Here is a 25,236-nt window from a genome sequence, read left to right as displayed (position 1 = left end):
TTGGGTGAGTTAGAAGGACACACACACCCATGCAGGCTGCCTGCAATGAGGTTTCTACTTCTGAACCCTCACCTTGGAGAAGTAGCCAACCAGGTGACAGCCCTTCACATCGTTTTGCGTCAGCACATAAAAAAGAAATGGCTCCACATCGTAATAGAGAGTCTTATGGTCCAGGAAGAGTTTGGCCAATAGACATAAGTTCTGGCAGTAAATAGTACTGACGTTGCCATCCACCTTAAAAGAAAAGTAGATTAATTCGTTGTATCCATCAGAAAACCACAATGAAATGCTACACTCTGGCCAAATAATATTGGAGCAAGCATCCATTTTTGAAAGCATTCAGAGAAAGAGAGCAGTTGGGAAACATCACGACTCTGACCTTTGGCCCCCAAGGCAGCCCATATCCTTAAGCTTAGCAACCACTTAGATTTGTTTATATGGCCAAGAATTTATAACCTTATTTAAAGAGTCACTAAAACGGGGATGCACTACACCTAAATTGTGGAAAAAAAACTCTTTGGGGAAATGGTATTGAAAAAGCCAATTTAAAAGGCAGAAATTTACAGCAGAGAAGTAGTAACATGTGAGCATTAACCAATTCCTCAGCCACTGTAGCTTCACTAAAGTTGTTGACTGCCCAGGAGTCTGCAAGCAACATTCCCAGAGACTATTCAAATTATATTTCTGTATTTCTGGAGCCAGTTCCTATTCCTCGGTTCAGAACGTGTTGTGAAAATTGCATTGTCAACTGCATCACCTGTTTCGCCTTTTATTGGGACAAACAGCAGTTAAGAGCTGTTGAAATTTACCTCGAAAACCGAAACATTATTCTTTCTGTAAATTTCATTGGCTGGGGGATGAAACCAACCACACTTCTTCATGTGCTGCTGGAGAATAGTTCTGCTTTTCATGTATTTGAGACAGAATTCACAAATATACAACTTGGGCAACCTGAAAAATATAAACTGGTTAATACCCACTCAGGGCTAAAGAAAAAGGCAACTTTCAAAGAACAAAATAATATAATCCTTGCAGTTCTCATCCTTACAACAAATGACAAGACCAAGAAAGTGTTTTTTCCCTTAAGTAAATATTCATTGGACAAAGAGACACAAAAGCAGAGGGAGACCTATAGAAGCCCTAAGCAAAAGGCTGCTTAAGTTGATTTCCGGCATAATATATCCATTGGTAAGAAGTAGAACCAGATAAAGTAGGGAATATATTTTCCAAGCTCAAAGGTGAGCAGTACAAGAAGGTTACAGGAAAGTAACCAGAGGCTCAATATTAGATAGTGCCAAACCCTAGTAATTTAACTGTACACCAGCCTCCACACTCAAATATACTTCTTCACCCTCTCATATAAAAGCCGCTATTAAAATTATTCAAAGCTCTTTTGTAAATGAATTTAGGAAACAGATTGTTGTAAAATAAGCAAACATATTCTTTACTTTACCCTCCAGCATTTTATCTGCATCTTTACTTATTATAAGCTTATTACACTGCTGATTACTATTTCCTTTCTCCAACTGACATGCCACTCTGTTTTTATGGGAGGGCGAGAGCTTAAAATATGAGTGTATCAGGATAAATCTGTTATACTCGCTGTTTCATTTCTAGTAATGGCAAAAAAGTTCCAGCGGGCAACAGGCTGCACATCGTAAAAGGTGCTTCCTACCTGGAATATTCTTGTGGATATGGAGAAGAATACCAGGTGTGGATTTCATATTTTCCAAACTCAATGACTGATGGGCAGCGGACTTGGGGGTCATGTGCCCCTGTCACTCCTACTTTCTGTAAAAGGGAAAAAAAAAACCACTCAACTTTACTCCATGGGTCTGGGAATCTAATAAAAAAACAACAGGTTTACGTGAACATCAATTTCCACCAATGCCCCCCAAAACGGAGAAAATAAAAAATTACATAGGAGAAAGGCTATCCCAGTCATACTTAATATTTCTAGAAACCTTTTTATTGTAATGGCCCAGATCATAAGGGAAACTAAATTCCCCTTATTATTCTAAGGAAATAAATGCCCTGGAATTGAATGAATGAATGAATGAATGAATGAATGAATGAATGAATGAATGTATGTATGTATGTATGTATGTATGTATGTATGTACGTACGTACGTACGTACGTATGTATATTAAATTTGTATGCCACCCACTTTGCAGTTTGAGGTGGATAAAGTGAAGAAGGAAAAGTATATACCAACAGCATCTATAATAAACAGCATAAATCTAAGAGAGAATTGACAGAGCATACTGAGTGCAATTTAAGAGCCATCAGTTGAGCTCAGGCCTCTAAGGGCAATGTTATAAATTCTTTATTTGCAAATATGGGGTGGGGGGGGGAGAGAAATCAGCATTATCAATACAACTTTAAAACAAGGACAAAAGAAAACAATCTCTACACACACTATTTATGATAGTAAAAATAAAATTGGGAACTCCAAGAATCTTAGGGGCAAGTGCAAAGGAAGCACCTTCATTTGAAAAAGAAAATTGGGTGTGTGTGTGTGTGTGTCTGCAGGAAGAGTCGAGGTCATAAAAGTTTAAGTGCTCTGGGGGGGGGGGTCATGTCTCTGCCTTTCAAGTGATCAGCATAATTTCAGCCTTAATTGTTACTCATAGTTTTATTTCTCTGTAAAACAGAGAAGTCCTTTCTTTCTCCTCTCTACCTAACCCTTCTTCTCTCAAGGAGCTGTTCCAAGAGATGGTAATACCTTGCAAAGTGCCCTAACATGCAGAGGCAGAAAGGTGGAGGGAAAATGCCAATTAAGCTCTTTTAATCCTTTCCTGTTTAGTTTCCACCAGGCACTGAGAACTTTAAACAATAAAGACTATAAATGTTTTACAGCTTTTCCTAGTGACAGGGTTCCCCCCCCCCTTCCTATTACTCCAGCTGCTTCTTCTTAGATACTAAGGTGTCTTGCTATCAGCATTGTGTATTCATATCTGAGCTCCAAGGGTGGCACTTTTTGCAAAAAAAAAATATATTCTTAGCCTACAGATGAGTTCAGATGTCCAGTTCTTAAAACATGACAGCCCAGAAGGTCCAGCTCTTGCCTTTTTTCCTTCTGCGCCCGCTCAATTTTTTTCCAGCAGCCGAGGAAGCCTGCGCAGATGCTTCCTCGGTAGCCATTAATTAGTTCGGCTTAGGCAGAACTGAAACTCCACCGTAAAGCCATTTCTTGTTTGTTTTTCCTTTATGTTCCCTTTTCTAGGGAATTACAGGAACATGTTGAAACCTTTAGATAAAAGACGACGGGTTGGGCCTACATGATTTTTCCCATCCTCGTGCGCTGAACCGAACCACGGTGTCACGCCAAATCCTTGTTTAGCATTTTAATCAGGCAGGCAAACCTTGCGGGCTCGTGTACGCCCCTCTACTTTTCTTACTTCAGTCCCGTGAATTATTTTCTCTTTAGCTTAAGCCACAATTACTACGTCCCCCAAAGGTTTAAGACTGCCCTTCAACCAACGATTTAACCATCTTTTAAGCTAGAGTTTGCAGGATTCCTTTAGAAGGCCATTAAAAGTATTTTCGGGTTTAGAATAACAATGATCTAATTTTACGGCGCTGGAGGTGATCTCCTTCCAAATGACAATTTTGATGGTGTAAAAATAGTTCTATAATCTTTAAAAATGCCTATAAACAGAGAACAATAAGTTAGCTTGTTTACTCTTCTCTTGCTCTCTAGTTTCCTATCCAAATATGTAGATTAAATTAAATTTCCAGGGTTGGATGTGACGTGATGCTGGTTAATGTTCCTACAAATCCTCCATTATAAAGCAGGAGTGAAGAGATCACAACATTCAGTTGAAGTCCAGGAAACGCTGGTTTATTAAACTGAGATATTTTCAGAACCCAGCCCATGAAACTTTGGATTTCATGAACATTATGTAATTTAGGTGTGGATTATATTTTATGCAAGAGAAGGGTGGATTTTAATAGCCAAACACAATGTCTGTACTTAGGATCAGCGTGTCCGATCACCACATACTGAGGATAAAACATGAAATGGCTAGCTGCTACCATCACGCCATGCTCACAAACCTGCTAGAGACCTCTGGCTGACAAGTGTTAAAAAGGATGCTACAGTAGGTAAACCTCTGATCTTAACCAACAAAGCAATCTGTATATTCCCATACCAAGCTCAGGGCCAAGCCATTTTTCCATGAGAATTTATAGGTGTGCCTTATTTGCCCTCCCTTTCATTTCACATTTCAAAGTAGCAATAATTTTAACACTGCCTCTGCAAAACCTTGCCTTGCCTTCACACCTACCCGATATACTAGAATACAACCTGTCAGACCTATTCACAACACTGCACAACAAAAGCTTTCTGCCACTGTACCGTACTGCACACAAGAGGAAAGTCAGTTTCTCCAAATGTTATCTCTCTTACAAAAAGAAGAGTATCAAGCCTTAGGGATTGACTGCTTTATCTAAGGAGTTACAGCAAATCAAACTAGACAATGTGTTTTCATTGCAATTTAAGAAAGTCTCTTTATTGTTGGGGAGGGGAGGGGAGGGTTAGGGTTGAAAAAAAAGTATAATTCTACAAATTAAATCAATTGCTCAAGTGCAAATGCTCTAACAAATAAACCAATTGGTGGAATGACATCCTGTAAGAATACGCCCTACTGAATCAATCGCCATTTCTTTCCTAATAGGGACGGAGAATATGTCATTGTTTTTAACAATGAGAATGACTATCAATCTATAATCCACTAAGGAAACTGCAAATATTCTATTTCTTTAATTTCTTTAAACCGTACACAGATATGCTTCAAGTAGGAATGCCACTCACTGTACCTGTGATAACAGCTTGTGAGTTTGCGCCTTCCCAACAGCCGCAAAACTCTTCTCCAATTGAGCATCCGCAATAAAGGTGGAGTCCCAGTTCCAATACAACTGTTTGCACATCACAACAGCCCGAATCCCCCTTCACATGACCCAAGTTCCATCAAAAGCTGCCAATATCCAAACTGGTTACACACGCTGTTTTAGTTTATTCTCATCCGACAAATTCACCAATAATTCAGCAAGCCATCCTTGCATTTTTACGAGTGAATTCCCTTTTGCTCAGGTGCGGCCCTCGGGTCTACCTGGAGACGGACTGCGTCAGCTCCTCAGCTGCATTTTAACCCAATCCTTGCCAAAACAAACCAATTAGCAAAGTCGTAGCATGAAGCAACAGACCTAATGTTTCCTAAAGACTGTAAAACACAAATGCTTTCTTGGTGTGAGTGCTCCACACATTTCTATCTTGCTATACGTGGTAAAACAATTTGTTTCAAAGGCTTGAAGACATCATACATTAACAGAGATACATGTTACATCTTGCATCTCTTTGGCTAGTAAAGTTGAGAGAAGTCCAAGTTTGACCGGTTCGTTTGAGTTTCCATACTTTGAAAGTTTAAATGCCTTTTCATCTTTGTGTTAGTTCCAAATAAAGCCATAGCACTTAAGACTTATATACTGCTTCATAGTGCTTTACCACACTAAGAGGTTTACAGAGTCAGCAATCTGGGTCCTCATTTTACCGACTGCAGAAGGATGGAAGGCTGAGTCAACTTTGAGCTGGTCAGGATCAAACTCATGGCAGTAAGCAGAGTTAGCCTGCAATACTGCCTATTAACCACTGTGCCACTACAGCTTGTAGACCTTTTTCCCATCTTCACTTGTAAATGCAGCCCCAATTTTCCCCTCTCTCATTGTTTTCCAATGCGATCTATCCTGCCGTCACTAAAACAGGATAATGTCTGGCTGTTGAACAAGTGTTACAAAAACATGAAACATTTTAGAGACTGCCAAACATTTTACTGAACTAAGCAAGCAAACTGTATGAGGATCTCAAGGAGCTCCTACACAACTAACTGTCCGTGACAAGCCACAAGGAAATGCCCAGTTAAAATGTACTCAACCCCACAATAGTAATTCTATATTAATTCTGCAACAATCAAAACTATTATTTTGCATTTGCATGGAAGGTTCACAAGCTAGATCTTCCTAAACCAGCACGTGGTTGCATCCTCGGGCCCATGCTTCTGAGCCATAGTGTCTCCCAAGCTTTCCCCGGAACGCTGCCTTCTTGCATAAAAATCACAATTAATAAATTGTGTGTTGGTGGTCTGATACTCGGAAGATCTTGTGTAAATGATCTTCAGTTTCCTTGACAGCAGTGAAGCCTTCTTTCTTGGTGAGCTTCTGTGACTGTTAACACATCGGACGGAAGTTGATTCGACTTTACCTGCAGTGCTTGCTCCTGAATGTCTCTGAACAACTCCATATCTTTCTCTGCCATGACATCTGGGCCTCCTAGAAGCCACTCTTCATTTTCCTGTTTTCCATCCCAGCCGTCCTGATTGTCTGAAAAGAGAACGTTTAGAATGCCTTGATGAATTAGCAACACTTTAAACAGCAAGCAAAGTAATTTCTCATGAAGAAAGATGACATCTGTGCTTTTCCTTGCCTGCTAACAAGACAATCATATCCCACCTTAATTTTGGCAGAGTTTAAGAAAAGCCTTCTCAGTTACTGAAATGAGAGTGCTCTTCTTTCTTCTAATCCACCCAAATTCTTTCCTCCAAACAGTCCTGTACCATCTCTCTTGATTTATGACAAAGCCTCCATTTAATAGGCAGGGTAATTTCAACCAGTTTCAGATGTCAAGAGAGGCACCTGTTCACCAGAGGGATTACACCCCAAGGTTCTGAAGGAACTGTCATACGTAATCTCAGAACCACTGAACTATATCTTTCAGAGATCCTGGAGCACCAGGGAACTATCAGAGGACTGGAAAAGAGCTGATGTTGTTCCCATCTTCAAAAAAAGGGGGGGAAAGTAGATCCAGGAAACTACAGACCTATCAGTCTGACCTCAACCTAGAACTAAGGAGAAATTTCCTGACAGTTACAACAATTAATCGGTGGAACGGCTTGCCTCCAGAAGTTGTGGATGCTCCAACACTGGAAATTTTTACACTGGACAACTGGACAACTATTTGTCTGAAATAGTATAGGGTTTCCTGCCTGAGCAAGGGGTTGGACTAGAAGACCTCCAAGGTCTCTTCCAACTCTGTGATTCTGTTACCTAGATGCTCTTTAGAGTATTATTGACTAAAACAATAAATTGCAGCAGTAAATGAAGATAATTATTTGCTCTGGTCTTCCTATGATAATACAATGGATGATTTCTAATGGACAGTTTTTAAACCTAGTTATCACAGTTTCTTTATAGCAGTTCACTCCGATAATCTCTGAGTTCCATAAAATACAGAGTCAATATCTGTTGCTACCTGTGGGCCAATCTGAAGTGCTTAATTTCCTATTGTCCTTTCTCCTGATCCTATATTGCTGAGAGTAGTCCACTACTTCTCCTCGCGCTTTACGCCCATCAGGGGACGGGGTGAAAAATTTGGTAAGGCCGTCAATAAGCCCTTTGGTTTTCTTGTTGAATTTCAAGGTGATGCTCGCATCTCCGCAGAATTCCAGACCATCGACTTGCTCCAAGTAGCCCCCTTCTGACGAGCAAGTGGACTGGCTGGATAGGGGGGTCTTACGCTTGCGACCTCGGCCAGGTCCCGTCTGAACTTTGCTGAAGGGGGCTTTTGATCTGAACAAATAATTGAGAGACGAAAAGAAAGGGTATTCAATATCAGAAAGACGACCACGAAATATCAAACAATCGTGCAGACGGTATTTGACTCACAGTGTATATTTTCAAATGTTCTGTTTGGGCTGAGAATTATACTTTATAATCCCTGCAAGTTTACCGGAAACAAATCCAACTAGGTTCGATAATTCAGCGCAGAAATTACTTCCATATTACAGTGCAACGTGGCACCTGGGTCTTTTGCATAAACATAAAATACAATAATCACTGCAAATGTTGCACACCTCATTTTTTTGCAAAATATTAAAAATGTGTGTTTATGAGCAAGAAATGGAGAAGAGCATTGCCCCCTATAGTCAGCAATGACTAACAGAGTAAAATGTTAAAATGTTTTTCTGAGCAAGAATCTTAGGATTCTGAAACATTTGTTTTAGTTGTGGACAAAACTAAACATTCAAGGAAAGAATATCCCAGTGTTTCCTAGAAAGTCCCAATCCAGCTGTTCTGTTTTCCAGAAGTCAATCTTCCAGAGTAAGAATCGGTATGCAATATTCTGGACCTGGCTATCTCCGAGACCGCCTTCTGCCGCAGATTCCCTCCCATAGACCGGTACGCTCCCACAGAGTGGGCCTCCTCAGGGTGCCGTCGGCCAAGCAGTGTCGGCTGGCGACCCCCAGGGGGAGGGCCTTCTCTGTGGGTGCCCCCGCCCTCTGGAACGAACTACCCCCCCAGATCCAGGTGATTCCGGATCTCCTTACTTTCCGCCGCGCCCTCAAGACATGGCTTTTCCAGCAAGCGGGCCTGGCCTAGGGAGGATTTTTAAATCGGGTGCATTTTTAGAAAATTTTAAATACCACAACGTTAAAATATTTGGGTTTTAAATTGGTTTTATCTGGCGGGGATTGTGGGCTTGTTTCTGTTTTAAATATGTTGTGAGCCGCCCTGAGTCCCTCGGGAGAAGGGCGGGATACAAATCAAAATAAATGAAATGAAATGAAAATGAAATATATTTTGGAACAGTGACATATCTCTGTTTTGCGCATCCCTGAATGAGTCTTTATCTTTTACATCAGGGGTCCTCAACCTTGGCAACTTTAAGATTTGTGGACTTCAACTCCCAGAATTCCTCAGCCAGCAAAGTACTTACGTTGCATTTTGGTTCTTTAATCTGTTTTTGGGGCGACCTATTGGGTTGGCATAACGCCGCTTAATCTGTGCTGCCTTCTTTTGGAGTAGTTTTCTTCCTTTTTTACGTGGCCGACATATCTGACATATCCACATGCCTGTAAGATATAAACCTCGTTGTCATGCCAGTATCTGCCAAAGGCAGAGCACCACACTTCCTTGTTTGTGTTCCACATTTCTATCTTCTACCCAGACATTCTCACACAGAATATAAAAGAGCAGTAAAACTTGACAGGATAACAATGATAAAAACAGTAAAAACATCACCACCCAAAGAGAAAACTACCAAGAATAAACGTAGAAAATGAAGATGGCATACTAAAATCAGAGATAAGAGTTTCCTAGAAAACTCAGTTTTTAAATGCTTTCAGTGGGGGGAAGGCAGACTGATCTCAACTGTGAGGCTGTTCCACGGCATCAGTGCTGCTGCCACACGGCAGGGCCTCCTCCCTTTAGCATCCTGGATCTTCCAAAAGTGAAGAATTAGTAATAGAGTCTCCCTATTTGATCTGATCCATTAGGCCAACGCTCGTTAGAATCGGTAAGGTTAAAAGCAGCACCTTAAATTGTACCTGGAAACCAACTGGCATCCAATACAGGGTTCACAAACCAGTGTTATATACTTCCAGCAACAGAAGGCAAAAAAAAATACGCAAGCTGGTGCATTTTGGATCAATTGTTAACGTTGGGGTAGTTTTTAAGGTCAGCCACAAATAGAGCACATTATGGAAGTCTAGCTAGATTGCGATAAGCATGAGAATTACTGAGGCTAGCTTCTTGTGCCTGAAGTAGGGTTACAACTGAAGCACCAGCTCCTTCTAGCTATGACGTCCACCTGCTGTTCCATCATGAGCTGTGAATCCAGAAGGATTCCCACATCATGAAACTGCTCCTTGACAGGGAATGCTTGAGGTGGTAATGGAAAACTCCAGTGTATCCACAACAACTCAGGTTTACTATGGTTTGGGTACAGCCTGCTCGCTCCCATCCAAATCCTGGCAATCCATAGGCACCAGACAGGGATAGAGATGATACCACACCATGACCCACTGAACATCTCCCAGCAGCTTCACACATATGTTAAAAGCAGGGAAGAAAATCTAGTCTCACCGTTCATTTTCTTAGCAACTTTATCGTAAAGCAGTTTCTTTTATTGCCCTGAAGCTCAAATGTGTAAATTGTTCTGCCGATCAATTATATCCTGTGTGTTAAAGATTTTCCATGTAATCTGAGAAAATTTACCTCCCGTTTTGTAGCATTTTTCAGCGCCCCCCCCCTTACCTTTTGGCATCCTGGTCAAAGGGGGATCACAACACTCCATATGAAAGCCCCGATCACATGAGTCACAAAATAGCATATTATCCTGTAAAGCACAGATGTTTCTGGTTAATGTCTTGTATGTGCACACTCAAAGAGTTACAACCGGGGTGTCATCAAAGCTGTTGGCCATGGTTCAGAACAGCTAAGGGAGCCACTGTGAATATAGTGGTTAGAGCAACTTCAAATCCATTTCCAGACACAAAAATTCACTGGATAACTTTGGATCAGTTACCTTCTCTCAGTCTAACCCCAGGGGTAGGCAACCTTGGCTCTTTTATGACTGGTGGACTTCAACTCCCAGAATTCCTGAGCCAGCCACGCTGAGGGGAAAGGGAGAAGTTTCCAAGCTGAGCTATGCTGGCTCAGGAATTCTGGGAGTTGAAGTCCACCAGTCATAAAAGAGCCAAGGTTGCCTACCCCTGGTCTAACCGAATGGTTCTCAACCTGTGGTCCGTGGACCCCTGGGGACCCGCCATGTCATCATGAGAGGTCCACAAAGGCTTGAAAAAATGTGATTTTAATCTTGAGTTACGTCTTGGGACCCCGTGGCCACAAAAGCTATTTAAATGGGTCCGTGAAGTAAAGGTTGAGAACCACTGGTCTAACTATTCATGGGGCTGTTTGGGGGATAAAACTGGTGGTGGATCGTGCTATCTTGCACTCTTAGAGGAAGGGCAGCATATAAATCTACCTATTGTAACCAATTTATTTGTTTTTATTTGTATCCCAAATACATTTATTCTTTTTACAAATAACTCAAGGAGGCAAACATACCCCAAATCCTCCTATTTTTCTCCATGACAACCTTGTGAGGTGGAATGGGCTGAGAGAGAGTAACTGGCCCAAAGTCACCCAGTCGGCTTTCATTCCTAAAGTAGGACTTGAACTCATGGTCTGCACTTCCCAGGTTAGTAGTGCCTTAACCACTAGACTAGGGGTAGGCAACCTCGGCTCTTTTATGACTCATGGACTTCAACTCCCAGAATTCCTGAGTCAGCATAGCTGACTCAGGAATTCTGGGAGTTGAAATCCATGAGTCATAAAAGAGCCGAGGTTGCCTACCCCTGCACTAGACCAAACTGGCTCAATTAATAAATTAAGAGAATTTCTTCATAATTGCTCCCCCACACACGAATAAATAACTTATTTCATATGCCTTGCTCATATTTTAAAGTTAGCAGAAAAATCACAAAGGCCACCTTCTGTATGAAACTTTATGAAAATCCACGCTGAACAAGACAGCCCCACCCGTATAGAGCTGGCTTTGCCATTTTTTTTCATCCAGAGCTGACTTCTGTCTGTAGTAGCTGAAAATTAGAAGTCCTTCTTGTTCACATTCCAGTTTGATTGGTTTACTGATTTATTATCATTCTGTTACTGATTAAATTGTCACAATGTTGGAAACAATATGTATTCCGTTAGCTTTGAAATAAATTTGTCACGATTGTGACAAGCAACATATTAAGCTAACAAGCGTGCAGAATAGTTTGTTAATGCTATTTATGAAGTGTTTTCACATCTTTATGTTCTGCTTTTCTATTTCTATATATATATATTGAAAAAACCTTAAATAATGTTTACATAAATAAACATCAATAAGCAAAATCAGCCAGGCTTCTCCACTGTACACGTTAGAAAGGAAAGATTAAAAAGGATCGCTTGGGGAAAAAATAAGTACGAGGGCCACAAAAATGCTCTCCTGCAAACTAGCCTATCTAACGTTAGCCGCAGGACGACACAAAAGCAGCACTCGCATTTGATGATTTCAGGAAATGGCCAGGCCCGCAGGGGATATAGTAGTTCACAGGCTACAAGGCCCTTTGGAGCATTAAAAAGTAACCTCAGAGCTCTGGATTCTGCCCAGAAACATGCTGGGAGTAACACAATTGTGACAACTGTTTCCTGCAGTAAGCTCCAGCTGGACTCCCACCACACCTTGGGTCGGCTCTAGTTTCCAAATAGCCCCAGAGTATCTTTAAAGTGCTCTAACGTGGATGTTACAAAGGTGTGTGCGTGATTGTTGCTGAATCAAATCACAGAGGGCAGGTGTAAATCAGATGAATGCTGCAAAGGAGATCAGTCCAGGTTTTATCCAGGCCAAGATCGTCGGCTATAACTTCCAGGTAAACCTTCAGCTCAGGTACTCACAGCATTTTTGCCCTGGTCTCGACAGGAACTGCAGGTTTTGCACTCAATGCACTGCCATCGTAAGGCCTTCACCCGAACGGTTAATTCTGGGGAGAACTTCAAGCAGGATGGATGACCTGTAGGTACCAAGGATGCGAGAGTAATTTCCACGATGCCAAGGAAAAACAGCAATATTTAGTAAAAGGAAGGCTACGGGATCTAACGCAGTTGACTCTTGACTTCCGAAGAAGACTCCTAGTTGGTCAAAAGAGTTCAACACATTCTCAGCACTGTGCGTTAATTCACACAGGCTGTGCTTTCGCAAGGAAATGGTTTCTTGCCCAACAACTTTTATTTCAATTTTGTGAGGAAAATTTGAGTTCAAAAAGGTTTTTGTGAATGGCTGAACCCAAACGATTTCAACGTGTCTGTGATTTACACATGATTTCAAAGTGCCATTCATACAACACTTGTTACATTTATCTCTATTTTCATCTGCACAGCATTTCGGGACAAAGAAAGGCCATCTGGCACTAAAAATACTGCTCCTAATAGAACGATTTGTCATCGGTTTTGACCTTTCTTGCAACAGTTGTTGAGTAAATCATTACAATTGTTAAGTTAGTAATAAGGCTGTAAAGTGAATCTGGCGTCCCCATTGACTTTGCTTGTCAAAAAAGGGTGATCACATGACCTCAGGACAATGCAGCTGTCATAAATAGGAGTCCAAAAGCAAATCCAAGTAGATAAATAGGTACTACTTTGGTGGGAAGGTAACAGTGCCAACTGCCTTGGCATATAATCATACAGGTCACATGGCCATGGAAGCGTATTCGGACAACACTGGCTTCCTCAGCTAGGAAATGGAGACGAGCACCACCCCTAAAGTTGGATGTGACTGGACAGGTGAAACCTTTACCTTTTTTTTTTTTCTCCTAGTCCTTGATTTACATCAACAACTAGGAGCAGAATTTGTTGCTAAGCAACACAATCATATGGCGTGATCGTATCATTTAGTGATGGCAATCTCTGCAGTCCCAGTTGCCACTGCTAATTGAATCTCCCAGTTGTTGGCTGAGGTGTGAAGCCAAAAGTCAAAGTTGAAGCTAAGTGGCTGCTGCTGGGCAGGGGAAGAGAACAAGGGTGTGAGAGGCACACGTTGGCAGGATGTGAGGGAGTGCACAAGAGGTGGGTTGTGGAGGGTGCGTGGGGCGTATCAGTGGCCAGCCCAGCACAAGCAGAGGGCCAGAAGAGGTTGTGTGGGTGGAGACGACTTATCCCAGCAACTTGCGATCTTTCCCTGCCAGCTTTCCGGCTGACTTTTTAGAGAAGCTGCCAGGGAAAAGTTGTGAATGGTGTTCACGTGATCGCAGAATTGCAACCAGTCCTAAAGTGTGAGCTGATTCACAAGCACCCCGATCACTATCATAGGACTGTGAGAATGCTGAGACGGAAGGCGCTATGAGGACCGGTCATAACTATCATTCATTCAGTGCCGTGATAACTTCAAGCCATCACTGAACGAATGGCCGTATGTCAAGGACCCCTTAGCAGAACAAAAATAGCTGTGTTATCTCAACTAGAACTCGTAGACCCTGAACAACATGGACAATGGACTAGCACCTGGTTTAAAACACTGTACACTAACAGATTCGTGCACGATCTCCACTGAAACTCAAATGGAAATCCCTGAAGAGCTGGGAATTAATGCAGCTAAACAAGTGCTGACATCGGGTCCTTTTCTGCAACTGACACAGAATCACCTAGCCGTCAATGCAGATGAGAGCATTATGACAGTGCAAGGAAGACGTGATTATTCCCATTATCTTCAGAAATATTTACTTGCATTCAGGCCGAAGGAAGTACAAAGGCCAAGCGCAGGGGGGTTCCAACCAGATGAACAAATGGATCGTCTCAGATGCGCCAACCAAGGTTGGTGCCTCCAATACGCAGAACGTCACCTACCGCTATTGCCGCAATCGGCACAAGAGATGAGTTCCTCGGGTTTCTTCTCCCGGTTTTGTTCTTTTGTACCAAGGCAGAAACTGCAGATTGGGATTGGTTCAGCAACTGGCTGCAAGGGGCGGTGGGGGTGGGAGAGAGAGAACACAAGCTTTCATTAATTGGCATGTTTGCAAAATACTGCATAAAGGTACCGCGGTAAAGAAGCACAACTTTCCCATCAGGTGAGAAATGTAAAGAACTTGGGGTCTAGGACTAGATTCTCACTTTCAAAGTCTAAGCACCTAACAATGAACGCAAGAGTTAAAGGAAGCCAGGTCCAAATAACACGGGCAGGAGCAAACATGTAGAGAAAGTCCAAAGGAGAAGCTGGCTCAACATTGGACGCTCCTCCTTTCGGCGCACGTAATCCAGCCAGGATTCAAAGTCAGTAGTTTGAGAAGACAAAAAGTAAGTCAACATTTCTGTCAAGGATCATTACAGTACCCACAGATGGCAACTAAGAATGGAAGGCAGACGATCTCTAGGTGGGGCCTTGGGCAAATTATGTTCTCAATCCTACTCAATCCTACTTTCTGCACTAGGTTGTCACTAAAACAAAGTAGGGGAAAAAATGAGAGACAAATGTGATTAGTGGTCACACCCTCTTTCCACATTCAGTATATGCTATCCCAGGGGTCTTCAAACTTGGCCCTTTGATGACTTGTGGACTTCAACTCCCAGAATTCCTCAGCCAGGCACGCGTGCCTGGCTGAGGAATTCTGGGAGTTGAAGTCCACAAGTCATCAAAGGGCCAAGTTTGAAGACCCCTGTGCTATCCAGTTGCCAGATGTGACCAAGAGCTTTCTCTTATCTGGCTCAAAATAAATGAAAGCTCTATATATTTGTACCCTTTTGTTCTTCAAAGCTGCAAACGGAATGCATGGCATAATGATTGTTATTAAAAAAAAAAAAGAAGCGACTTAACATTTAGCTAAGATTATTTTCCTAAAATCTGCTAGTTCAGCTACTTCACATTTTGAGACGCTCCCATAAAGCCGCCTAAAGATTGAAAAAGTCAGGTCATAAAAGTAGCTCCAACTTTCCCAAGCTGGCTTTCTTCACATCCACTAAAGCTCAGTTTTTTTTATAAATACCATCTATTGTAGAAGAAATATAAACTATCATTCCGGCTGCAGTAAACTATTCAACATGCCTAAGGTATCTGGAGCTGGGGTGGAGACTGAGATAACAAAGATTTCGAATAACTAAATGATTCAGAGTACCACCAGCAGATGGAAGAGCAGACAGCTCTTTCTTTACATCAGCCATATCAATCGGTTTCTTGACATTATCAGCAATATATCTTGCCTCAGTGTAACTGGGTTGATCACAAAGTCATCTGAAAAGGAGGATGACTCCTAAAAAAGCAATATTAGCTGCAAAGGAGAGATGGAATTACCATGTCCAATTGTTGCTGGAGATCTTGATTCTGCAAATATATAATACTAGGACAGTATTCTTGAGTTGTATTCTAGATGTCCCCCCCCCCCCTTTCCTCATTCTCAATTAGGAGAAATCCAAGATCTCAACTCAACCCATCCAACTAATATAGGCGGATTTCTAACAAAGATACTAATAAATAGTGAGACTAATCCGGCTTGATTCAAACTAAGCTTCTCCCCTTCTTGTCGATGTTAAATCTGATGCCTAAGGGGCATTTCACCAAACTAAATATGCAGGAAGATCAGAATGAAATGTTTGAAAGATGCAAGTGGATGCATCATAGTACGGCCAGGAAGGAAGGACTCTAACCGCTAGCAGATCCGTTCCACCAAGTGGGAAAAGACAGCAATACGTAGATTTATCTTTTGCAAAAAGCAAAAAGAAAAATCCTTTTCAAAAATCGAACTGAATTGAAAAATTCTTGGAAAAGGTCAAATCAAAACCGCTGCTGCCCATCTCACTTTTTTATTTCACTTCACCTGGACCTCTTTTCTCCATTTGTTCTGGTTAGCTAGGCGACAAAATCAGCAACTCTGAAGGACAAATAGGGAAAGACTCACAACAACGGAGGGGAAGAAGAACATTTTTGAGAGTGTAAAAGCTTTCCTCTAGCTGTCATCCCTAAGGGAGTTGCCGAATAATAAACTAACAGTTTTACAAGTGCCATCAACACCAGCACCTTTAGAAAAGAAAGTGTATTGAAGGCTACCAGGATACAGTTAGGATACATGTAATTCCAAAGAGTAGGCAAGGAAGCCAGAGGGAAGAGTAATATTTTGAATCAACTATTACAGGAAGGGGATAAGATATCCCTGGTGATATATACCGGGACGCCTTGCGCACAGTCACTCATGCCCTGGTCACCTCCCACCTGGACTACTGCAATGCTCTCTACATGGGGCTCCCCTTGAGGAGCACCTGGAGGCTCCAGCTAGTCCAAAATGCGGCCGCGCGGGCAGTGTTGGGAGGGACTCGTCGCTCCCATGTAACACCGCTGCTGCGCGAGCTGCATTGGCTGCCGGTGGCCTTCCGGGTGCGCTTCAAGGTGCTGACCATCATCTTTAAAGCGCTCCATGGCATCGGACCTGGATATCTTCGAGACCGCCTCCTGCCGCAGATNAGAGCTCTGGATTCTGCCCAGAAACATGCTGGGAGTAACACAATTGTGACAACTGTTTCCTGCAGTAAGCTCCAGCTGGACTCCCACCACACCTTGGGTCGGCTCTAGTTTCCAAATAGCCCCAGAGTATCTTTAAAGTGCTCTAACGTGGATGTTACAAAGGTGTGTGCGTGATTGTTGCTGAATCAAATCACAGAGGCCAGGTGTAAATCAGATGAATTCTGCAAAGGAGATCAGTCCAGGTTTTATCCAGGCCAAGATCGTCGGCTATAACTTCCAGGTAAACCTTCAGCTCAGGTACTCACAGCATTTTTGCCCTGGTCTCGACAGGAACTGCAGGTTTTGCACTCAATGCACTGCCATCGTAAGGCCTTCACCCGAACGGTTAATTCTGGGGAGAACTTCAAGCAGGATGGATGACCTGTAGGGACCAAGGATGCGAGAGTAATTTCCACGATGCCAAGGAAAAACAGCAATATTTAGTAAAAGGAAGGCTACGGGATCTAACGCAGTTGACTCTTGACTTCCGAAGAAGACTCCTAGTTGGTCAAAAGAGTTCAACACATTCTCAGCACTTTGCGTTAATTCACACAGGCTGTGCTTTCGCAAGGAAATGGTTTCTTGCCCAACAACTTTTATTTCAATTTTGTGAGGAAAATTTGAGTTCTAAAAGGTTTTTGTGAATGGCTGAACCCAAACGATTTCAACGTGTCTGTGATTTACACATGATTTCAAAGTGCCATTCATACAACACTTGTTACATTTATCTCTATTTTCATCTGCACAGCATTTTGGGACAAAGAAAGGCCATCTGGCACTAAAATTACTGCTCCTAATAGAACGATTTGTCATCGGTTTTGACCTTTCTTGCAACAGTTGTTGAGTAAATCATTACAATTGTTAAGTTAGTAATAAGGCTGTAAAGTGAATCTGGTGTCCCCACTGACTTTGCTTGTCAAAAAAGGGTGATCACATGACCTCAGGGCGCTGCAGCTGTCATAAATAGGAGTCCAAAAGCAAATCCAAGTAGATAAATAGGTACTACTTTGGTGGGAAGGTAACAGTGTTCCATGTGCCTTGGCATATAATCATACAGGTCACATGGCCACGGAAGCGTATTCGGACAACACTGGCTTCCTCAGCTAGGAAATGGAGACGAGAACCACCCCTAAAGTTGAATGTGACTGGACAGGTGAAACCTTTACCTTTTTTTTTCTCCTAGTCCTTGATTTACATCAACAACTAGGAGCAGAATTTGTTGCTAAGCAACACAATCATATGGCGTGACCGTATCATTTAGTGACGGCAATCTCTGCAGTCCCAGTTGCCACTGCTAATTGAATCTCCCAGTTGTTGGCTGAGGTGTGAAGCCAAAAGTCAAAGTTGAAGCTAAGTGGCTGCTGCTGGGCAGGGGAAGAGAACAAGGGTGTGAGAGGCACACGTTGGCAGGATGTGAGGGAGTGCACAAGAGGTGGGTTGTGGAGGGTGCGTGGGGCGCCGTCAGTGGCCAGCCCAGCACAAGCAGAGGGCCAGAAGAGGTTGTGTGGATGGAGACAACTTATCCCAGCAACTTGCAATCTTTTCCTGCCAGCTTCCCGGCTGACTTTTTAGAGAAGCCGCCAGGGAAAAGTTGCGAATGGTGTTCATGTGATCGCAGAATTTCAACCAGTCCTAAAGTGTGAGCTGATTCACAAGCACCCCGATCACTATCATAGGACTGTGAGAGTGCTGAGATGGAAGGCGCTATGAGGACCGGTCATAACTATCATTCATTCAGTGCCGTGATAACTTCAAGCCGTCACTGAACGAATGGCCGTATGTCAAGGACCCCTTAGCAGAACAAAAATAGCTGTGTTATCTCAACTAGAACTCGTAGACCCTGAACAACACGGACAATGGACAAGCACCTGGGTTTAAAACACCGTACACTAACAGATTCGTGCACGATCTCCACTGAAACTCAAATGGAAATCCCTGAAGAGCTGGGAATTAATGCAGCTAAACAAGTGCTGACATCGGGTCCTTTTCTGCAACTGACACAGAATCACCTAGCCGTCAATGCAGATGAGAGCATTATGACAGTGCAAGGAAGACGTGATTATTCCCATTATCTTCAGAAATATTTACTTGCATTCAGGCCGAAGGAAGTACAAAGGCCAAGCGCAGGGGGGTTCCAACCAGATGAACAAACGGATCATCTCAGATGCGCCAACCCATGTTGGTGCCTCCAATACACAGAACGTCACCTACCGCTATTGCCGCAATCGGCACAAGAGATGAGTTCCTCGGGTTTCTTCTCCCGGTTTTGTTCTTTTGTACCAAGGCAGAAACTGCAGATTGGGATTGGTTCAGCAACTGGCTGCAAGGGGGGGTGGGGGTGGGAGAGAGAGAACACAAGCTTTCATTAATTGGCATGTTTGCAAAATACTGCATAAAGGTACCGCGGTAAAGAAGCACAACTTTCCCATCAGGTGAGAAATGTAAAGAACTTGGGGTCTAGGACTAGATTCTCACTTTCAAAGTCTAAGCACCTAACAATGAACGCAAGAGTTAAAGGAAGCCAGGTCCAAATAACACGGGCAGGAGCAAACATGTAGAGAAAGTCCAAAGGAGAAGCTGGCTCAACATTGGACGCTCCTCCTTTCGGCGCACATAATCCAGCCAGGATTCAAAGTCAGTAGTTTGAGAAGACAAAAAGTAAGTCAACATTTCTGTCAAGGATCATTACAGTACCCACAGATGGCAACTAAGAATGGAAGGCAGACGATCTCTAGGTGGGGCCTTGGGCAAATTATGTTCTCAATCCTACTCAATCCTACTTTCTGCACTAGGTTGTCACTAAAACAAAGTAGGGGAAAAAATGAGAGACAAATGTGATTAGTGGTCACACCCTCTTTCCACATTCAGTATATGCTATCCCAGGGGTCTTCAAACTTGGCCCTTTGATGACTGGTGGACTTCAAGTCCCAGAATTCCTCAGCCAGGCACGCGTGCCTGGCTGAGGAATTCTGGGAGTTGAAGTCCACCAGTCATCAAAGGGCCAAGTTTGAAGACCCCTGTGCTATCCAGTTGCCAGATGTGACCAAGAGCTTTCTCTTATCTGGCTCAAAATAAATGAAAGCTCTATATATTTGTACCCTTTTCTTCTTCAAAGCTGCAAATGGAATGCATGGCGTAATGACTGTTATAAAAAAGAAGCGACTTAACATTTAGACGCAAAGATTGTTTTCCTAAAATTTGATAGTTCAGCTACTTCACATTTTGAGACGCTCCCATAAAGCCGCCTAAAGATTGAAAAAGTCAGGTCATAAAAGTAGCTCCAACTTTTCCAAGCTGGCTTTCTTCACATCCACTAAAGCTCACTTTTTTATATAAATATCATCTATTGTAGAAGAAATATAAACTATAATTCCGGCGGCAGTAAACTGTTCAACATGCCTAAGGTATCTGGAGCTGGGGTGGAGACTGAGATAGCAAAGATTTCGAATAACTAAATGATTCAGAGTACCACCAGCAGATGGAAGAGCAGACAGCTCTTTACATCAGCCATATCAATCGGTTTCTTGACATTATCAGCAATATATCTTGCCTCAGTGTAACTGGGTTGATCACAAAGTCATCTGAAAAAGGAGGATGACTCCTAAAAAAGCAATATTAGCTGCAAAGTAGAGATGGAATTACCACGTCCAATTGTTGCCGGAGATCTTGATTCTGCAAATATATAATACTAGGACAGTATTCTTGAGTTGTATTCTAGATGTCCCCCCCCCCTTTCCTCATTCTCAATTAGGAGAAATCCAAGATCTCAACTCAACCCATCCAACTAATATAGGCGGATTTCTAACAAAGATACTAATAAATAGTGAGACTAATCCGGCTTGATTCAAACTAAGCTTCTCCCCTTCTTGTCGATGTTAAATCTGATGCCTAAGGGGCATTTCACCAAACTAAATATGCAGGAAGATCAGAATGAAATGTTTGAAAGATGCAAGTGGATGCATCATAGTACGGCCAGGAAGGAAGGACTCTAACCGCTAACAGATCCGTTCCACCAAGTGGGAAAAGACAGCAATACGTAGATTTATCTTTTGCAAAAAGCAAAAAGAAAAATTCTTTTCAAAAATTGAACTGAATTGAAAAAATTCTTGGAAAAGGTCAAATCAAAACCGCTGCTGCCCATCTCACTTTTTTATTTCACTTCACCTGGACCTCTTTTCTCCATTTGTTCTGGTTAGCTAGGCGACAAAATCAGCAACTCTGAAGGACAAATAGGGAAAGACTCACAACAACGGAGGGGAAGAAGAACATTTTTGAGAGTGTAAAAGCTTTCCTCTAGCTGTCATTCCTAAGGGAGTTGCCGAATAATAAACTAACAGTTTTACAAGTGCCATCAACACCAGCACCTTTAGAAAAGAAAGTGTATTGAAGGCTACCAGGATACGGTTAGGATACATGTAATTCCAAAGAGTAGGCAAGGAAGCCAGAGGGAAGAGTAATATTTTGAATCAACTATTACAGGAAGGGGATAAGATATCCCTGGTGATATATATAGGCAACAAAGAAATCTAGAGACAGTGAGGAAAGAAATAAATGTACACAACTGAAGATCTGGGGAAAGAAGACAAGGGACAGCGGCAGCCAGAGACAAACCGTCTGTAAGTTGAGAGAGACGACAAAAGGAAAGTTCGTGTAGATAGGTACATTACAGTCGTCTCGGCTTCCCTTTTACCCCCCTCCCTTGTTCCCTTCCCTTCTCAGACTCTGGCTTTTTCTCACTCTGGCAAAAAATTCCCAACGGTCGAAGAGTCGTGGAGTGTGTTTTCGACAGACCCTTCGGGTGAACGACGACAGAAGCAAAGACTAAACTGTTCCCATAGCGAAGCACAGAAAAGAGAACAATTTATGGAAAGGAAGGTTTCATACAAAACACACAGATGTACACACGGAGGTAGCAGCCAACAATTCTCTTCTCCGGGCGTTGAAGAGCTCATTTCATCTGTTTTGGGAGTTTCTACGTCCAGATGCAGACAGGAATATCAAACTCCTGCTTGCAAGAAAGAGGTCCTTTTCCCACATTATGCAATTTGCTGCATTTGTGCCATTTCCACCCTTCGGCTTTCTCAACTGCTTTAGGCAAACAACAGAAGGGGAGGAGGGAGCAATGACAGTCTGGGCACCCAGTTGTAAAAAAAACAACAGACAGCCACTCATGTTCACACACTGTAAGTACCTGGAAGCAGATTTACTTTTTATGTACTCGGAACACAGGTATGGAGTAGAAAGTCACCCTGTGAGGGCAGATATGATATTTCTCCCTTCGATGTATCGCTCCCCGCTCTGTAGAAATTTAACCTTGGACGCATCGTCCTTCAAAGCATTTACTTAAGAATGATCATCAAAAAGACATCCCTAATTCCTTGCGTTACTATTAGTGCAGAATATTATGGTGGAGACAGGTTGAGAAGAGTGCCAGTGAAAATACCCCAAGCCAGCGATGGCGAACCTTTTAGAGACCGAGTGCCCAAACCGCAACCCCAAACCCACTTATTTATCACAAAGTGCCAGGGCCGCATCAGCATTGTGGTGCCCTCCGGGGGGGGGGGGCAGAGAGGCGTCTCTGACACGCAAAAACCAGGGGCACAAAAATGGGCCACCATACTGCAAGGTGCAAAAATGGCCACCGCTGTGCCGCGGGGTGCAGATACAAGGCGCTGCACCACGCAAGAACAGGGCAGGGCTAGTGAGTATCATGCAGGCACTAGCCCCGCCCCATTTGCAGCACGTGCGTGCTCGCTGCCCCGGGTGCGCGTGCACGCAGGTAAAATGCTTCCCCTTCCCTTTTCTTCCAGTCCACCAATCGACAATGGTTGGTGACCTCTGCTCTACCACTTCTACTCGAGCTTGCTAGTCGGCCGCTTCGCCTCCTTTGTGCTAGACAGGGCTCCTGCTCCGGGTGGCGGTGGCGACCTGATGGATCTGTTGCTGGCGGTGGTGGCGCGCGTGCCAACAGAGAGGGCTCTGAGTGCCGCCTCTGGCACGCGTGCCATAGGTTCGCCACCACTGCCCCAAGCTAACTTCCTGAGATTGACCCTCCTTTCAGAATCACCAGGGCCTTTATACAGCTTGTGTGCAGCTGGTGAATGTTTTCATCTGAACATCCCCCTTTAACATCTCCAGATTAAAAGTATCATAAATCTCAAAATGCTCTGAGAATGACTCTGTCCTTGGCCAACTGTACCCTTGGAGACTGCAGAATCCTTTTAACATGCAGAGATTTTTTTAAGATCAGACCCTTTTTTGTTTTTATCTACGGCTGCAGGATACGGAAAACGCCACTCAATTCTGACATTGGGTCCAGAGCCTCAGAAGTGGCTATGAGACATTCTTTGGGGAATCCATGTACTTTTAAAAAAAACATTACAGAGAATCATACTTGACTCAGTAAGTTCATAAATGACTGTAATCTCACAAGTCAAGCATTTCTTTTTTGCTTCAGTTCTTCAATCAAACAAAAGATAAAGCTTGATCCATTACACTAGTCTTTTATCAACTGCCCTCCGGGTAGAGTTAAACTACAACTCTATCTGGCAGGCAGTAAGGTTATGCTTAGTAGTCAGCCTAAGCATAAGATTACTGAATCTCCAGATGTGCCTGACTACAACCTCTATCATCCACAACAGCATGGTGAGTGTGGATCTGCATGACAAAAGCTGTAGTTGAACACATCTCCATGTTCAGTAGCATTAGACTTGTCTTAGGCCAGGGGTAGGCAACCTTGGCTCTTTTATGACTCATGGACTTCAACTCCCAGAATTCCTGAGTCAGCTATGCTGGCTCAGGAATTCTGGGAGTTGAAGTCCATGAGTCATAAAAGAGCCAAGGTTGCCTACAGGCTAATTATTCTTCAATCTTTAATGCAGCAGTGTCCAACTTTGGCAACTTTAAAAATTAGTGGACTTCAATTCCCAGAAATTGCCAGCCACAGATCTTAAAGTTGCTAAGGTTGGATACCCCTGCTTTTAAGACTGCTTCTAAAGACACGCCATTGAAAGACTGTGAATTCTTCACCACTGAAGACTGCTTTCTCAAATCCCTAATCTCACAGCACTTTTAATTTCCTCTATCTTGAAAACATAACAAGGTAATGGGGTTTCTTATCATGGCTTCAACTGCTGTTCCAGGGTGAAAACAATTGTTATGAATATATTTTCCAACTACTTTGCATTCTTACAGCAACCAGGATGACAGCCAGGTAAATAAATAAAATATGCAATGAAACAGATGTTATATAAGAAAGCAAATTAACAACAGGACGTAACAGCCCAGCAGAAATAGCTCACAGCTACCGAAATGTGGGGTGGAAATAATATCAGCCTCTAATTGTAAAATAAATGGCTTAATATTTTACTACTGGTTCTCATAACTGGATTCACTAGGGCTATAAGGAGAGAGAGAGTTCATAAGTCACAATAAGGACATACCTCTCTTAGGTGTTTTCAGTCATGAACAAAGAAACTGAAGTCAGAATAAAACAAAAACTGTGTCAAAATAAAACAATTTCAAGCTCTGATCCACTGCAGGAAAGCATCTTGGGCAAAAAAATGAATTAGCCTTCTTTTGAAACCCTCTAAGGATTTTTTCCCCATAAAATGAACAATGTTGAATATCAAAAATGTTCCCACTAAGAATCCATGGATTAATTTATTAATCCACAATACCCTGAGTACATTAACTTCTCCTTCCTTCCTTCCTTCCTTCCTTCCTTCCTTCCTTCCTTCCTTCCTTCCTTCCTTCCTTTCCTTCCTTCCAAGTTGATCCATGGATTTTTAAAATTAATTCTGGCTGTAACAAAGATTCGTGCTGTTAACATGAATGGCTTTTCTTGTGCCAAACAAGAAGAGGAAAACATTTCTTATTTCTGTAAAAAGCATTTACTATTGGTTCAATGAGCATGTTCTGTCACATAAAGAACAACCATTTCAAAAACAACTTTACGGGCTGACAGTATCTGGGTTCGGAGCTTCCCTTTGGCAATGACAAGGAAAGAAAAATTAGTTTCTAAACCTGGGACTTCAGTCTGAACAAACAGATATAAGATATCCAAAGCAATGACAATGCCATAAAGTCAAGTGGGCAGGAGAGGAGAGAAAAGGAGAATGGATAGCTTAGTATTTTTTAAAGACATTTTACTGTACTGTCTAGTTTACGCTGAACATAGGGGGCGAAACTTTGGCCCCCTCAGATCGGGTCCGCAACTTGGGTGTTCTCCTGGATTCACGGTTGACATTGGATGACCAGTTGTCGGCCGTGACCAGGGGAGCGTTTTATCAGGTTCGCCTGATCCGCCAGTTGCGGCCGTTTCTGGACCGGGACGCCTTACGCACGGTCACTCATGCCCTTGTGACCTCCCGCC

General features: G+C 42.7%; 1 protein-coding gene across 4 annotated transcripts in view; it reads right to left on the bottom strand.

The window, feature by feature from the left end:
* The window catches only part of KAT6A (lysine acetyltransferase 6A), a 52,507-nt gene that overhangs the window by 13,969 nt on the left and 13,302 nt on the right, over window positions 1–25,236 (bottom strand). For all 4 annotated transcript variants that reach the window (XM_015816514.1, XM_015816516.1, XM_029284244.1 and 1 more), the window contains exons 2-10: window positions 19,074–19,182; window positions 17,129–17,244; window positions 10,091–10,172; window positions 8,772–8,907; window positions 7,308–7,624; window positions 6,261–6,379; window positions 1,676–1,791; window positions 810–951; window positions 73–234 (exon numbers count right to left, since the gene is read on the bottom strand). In XM_015816514.1, the coding sequence (XP_015672000.1) occupies window positions 73–234; window positions 810–951; window positions 1,676–1,791; window positions 6,261–6,379; window positions 7,308–7,624; window positions 8,772–8,907; window positions 10,091–10,172; window positions 17,129–17,244; window positions 19,074–19,182 (1,299 nt within the window). The remainder of the gene's footprint in view (window positions 1–72; window positions 235–809; window positions 952–1,675; window positions 1,792–6,260; window positions 6,380–7,307; window positions 7,625–8,771; window positions 8,908–10,090; window positions 10,173–17,128; window positions 17,245–19,073; window positions 19,183–25,236) is intronic.

Source organism: Protobothrops mucrosquamatus, unplaced genomic scaffold (genome assembly GCF_001527695.2).
Source record: "Protobothrops mucrosquamatus isolate PMUCROS unplaced genomic scaffold, P.Mucros_1.0 scaffold462, whole genome shotgun sequence".
Lineage (NCBI taxonomy): Eukaryota > Metazoa > Chordata > Lepidosauria > Squamata > Viperidae > Protobothrops > Protobothrops mucrosquamatus.
Note: the sequence above shows the minus strand (reverse complement) of the source record. Positions and strands in the feature narration are given on the sequence as shown.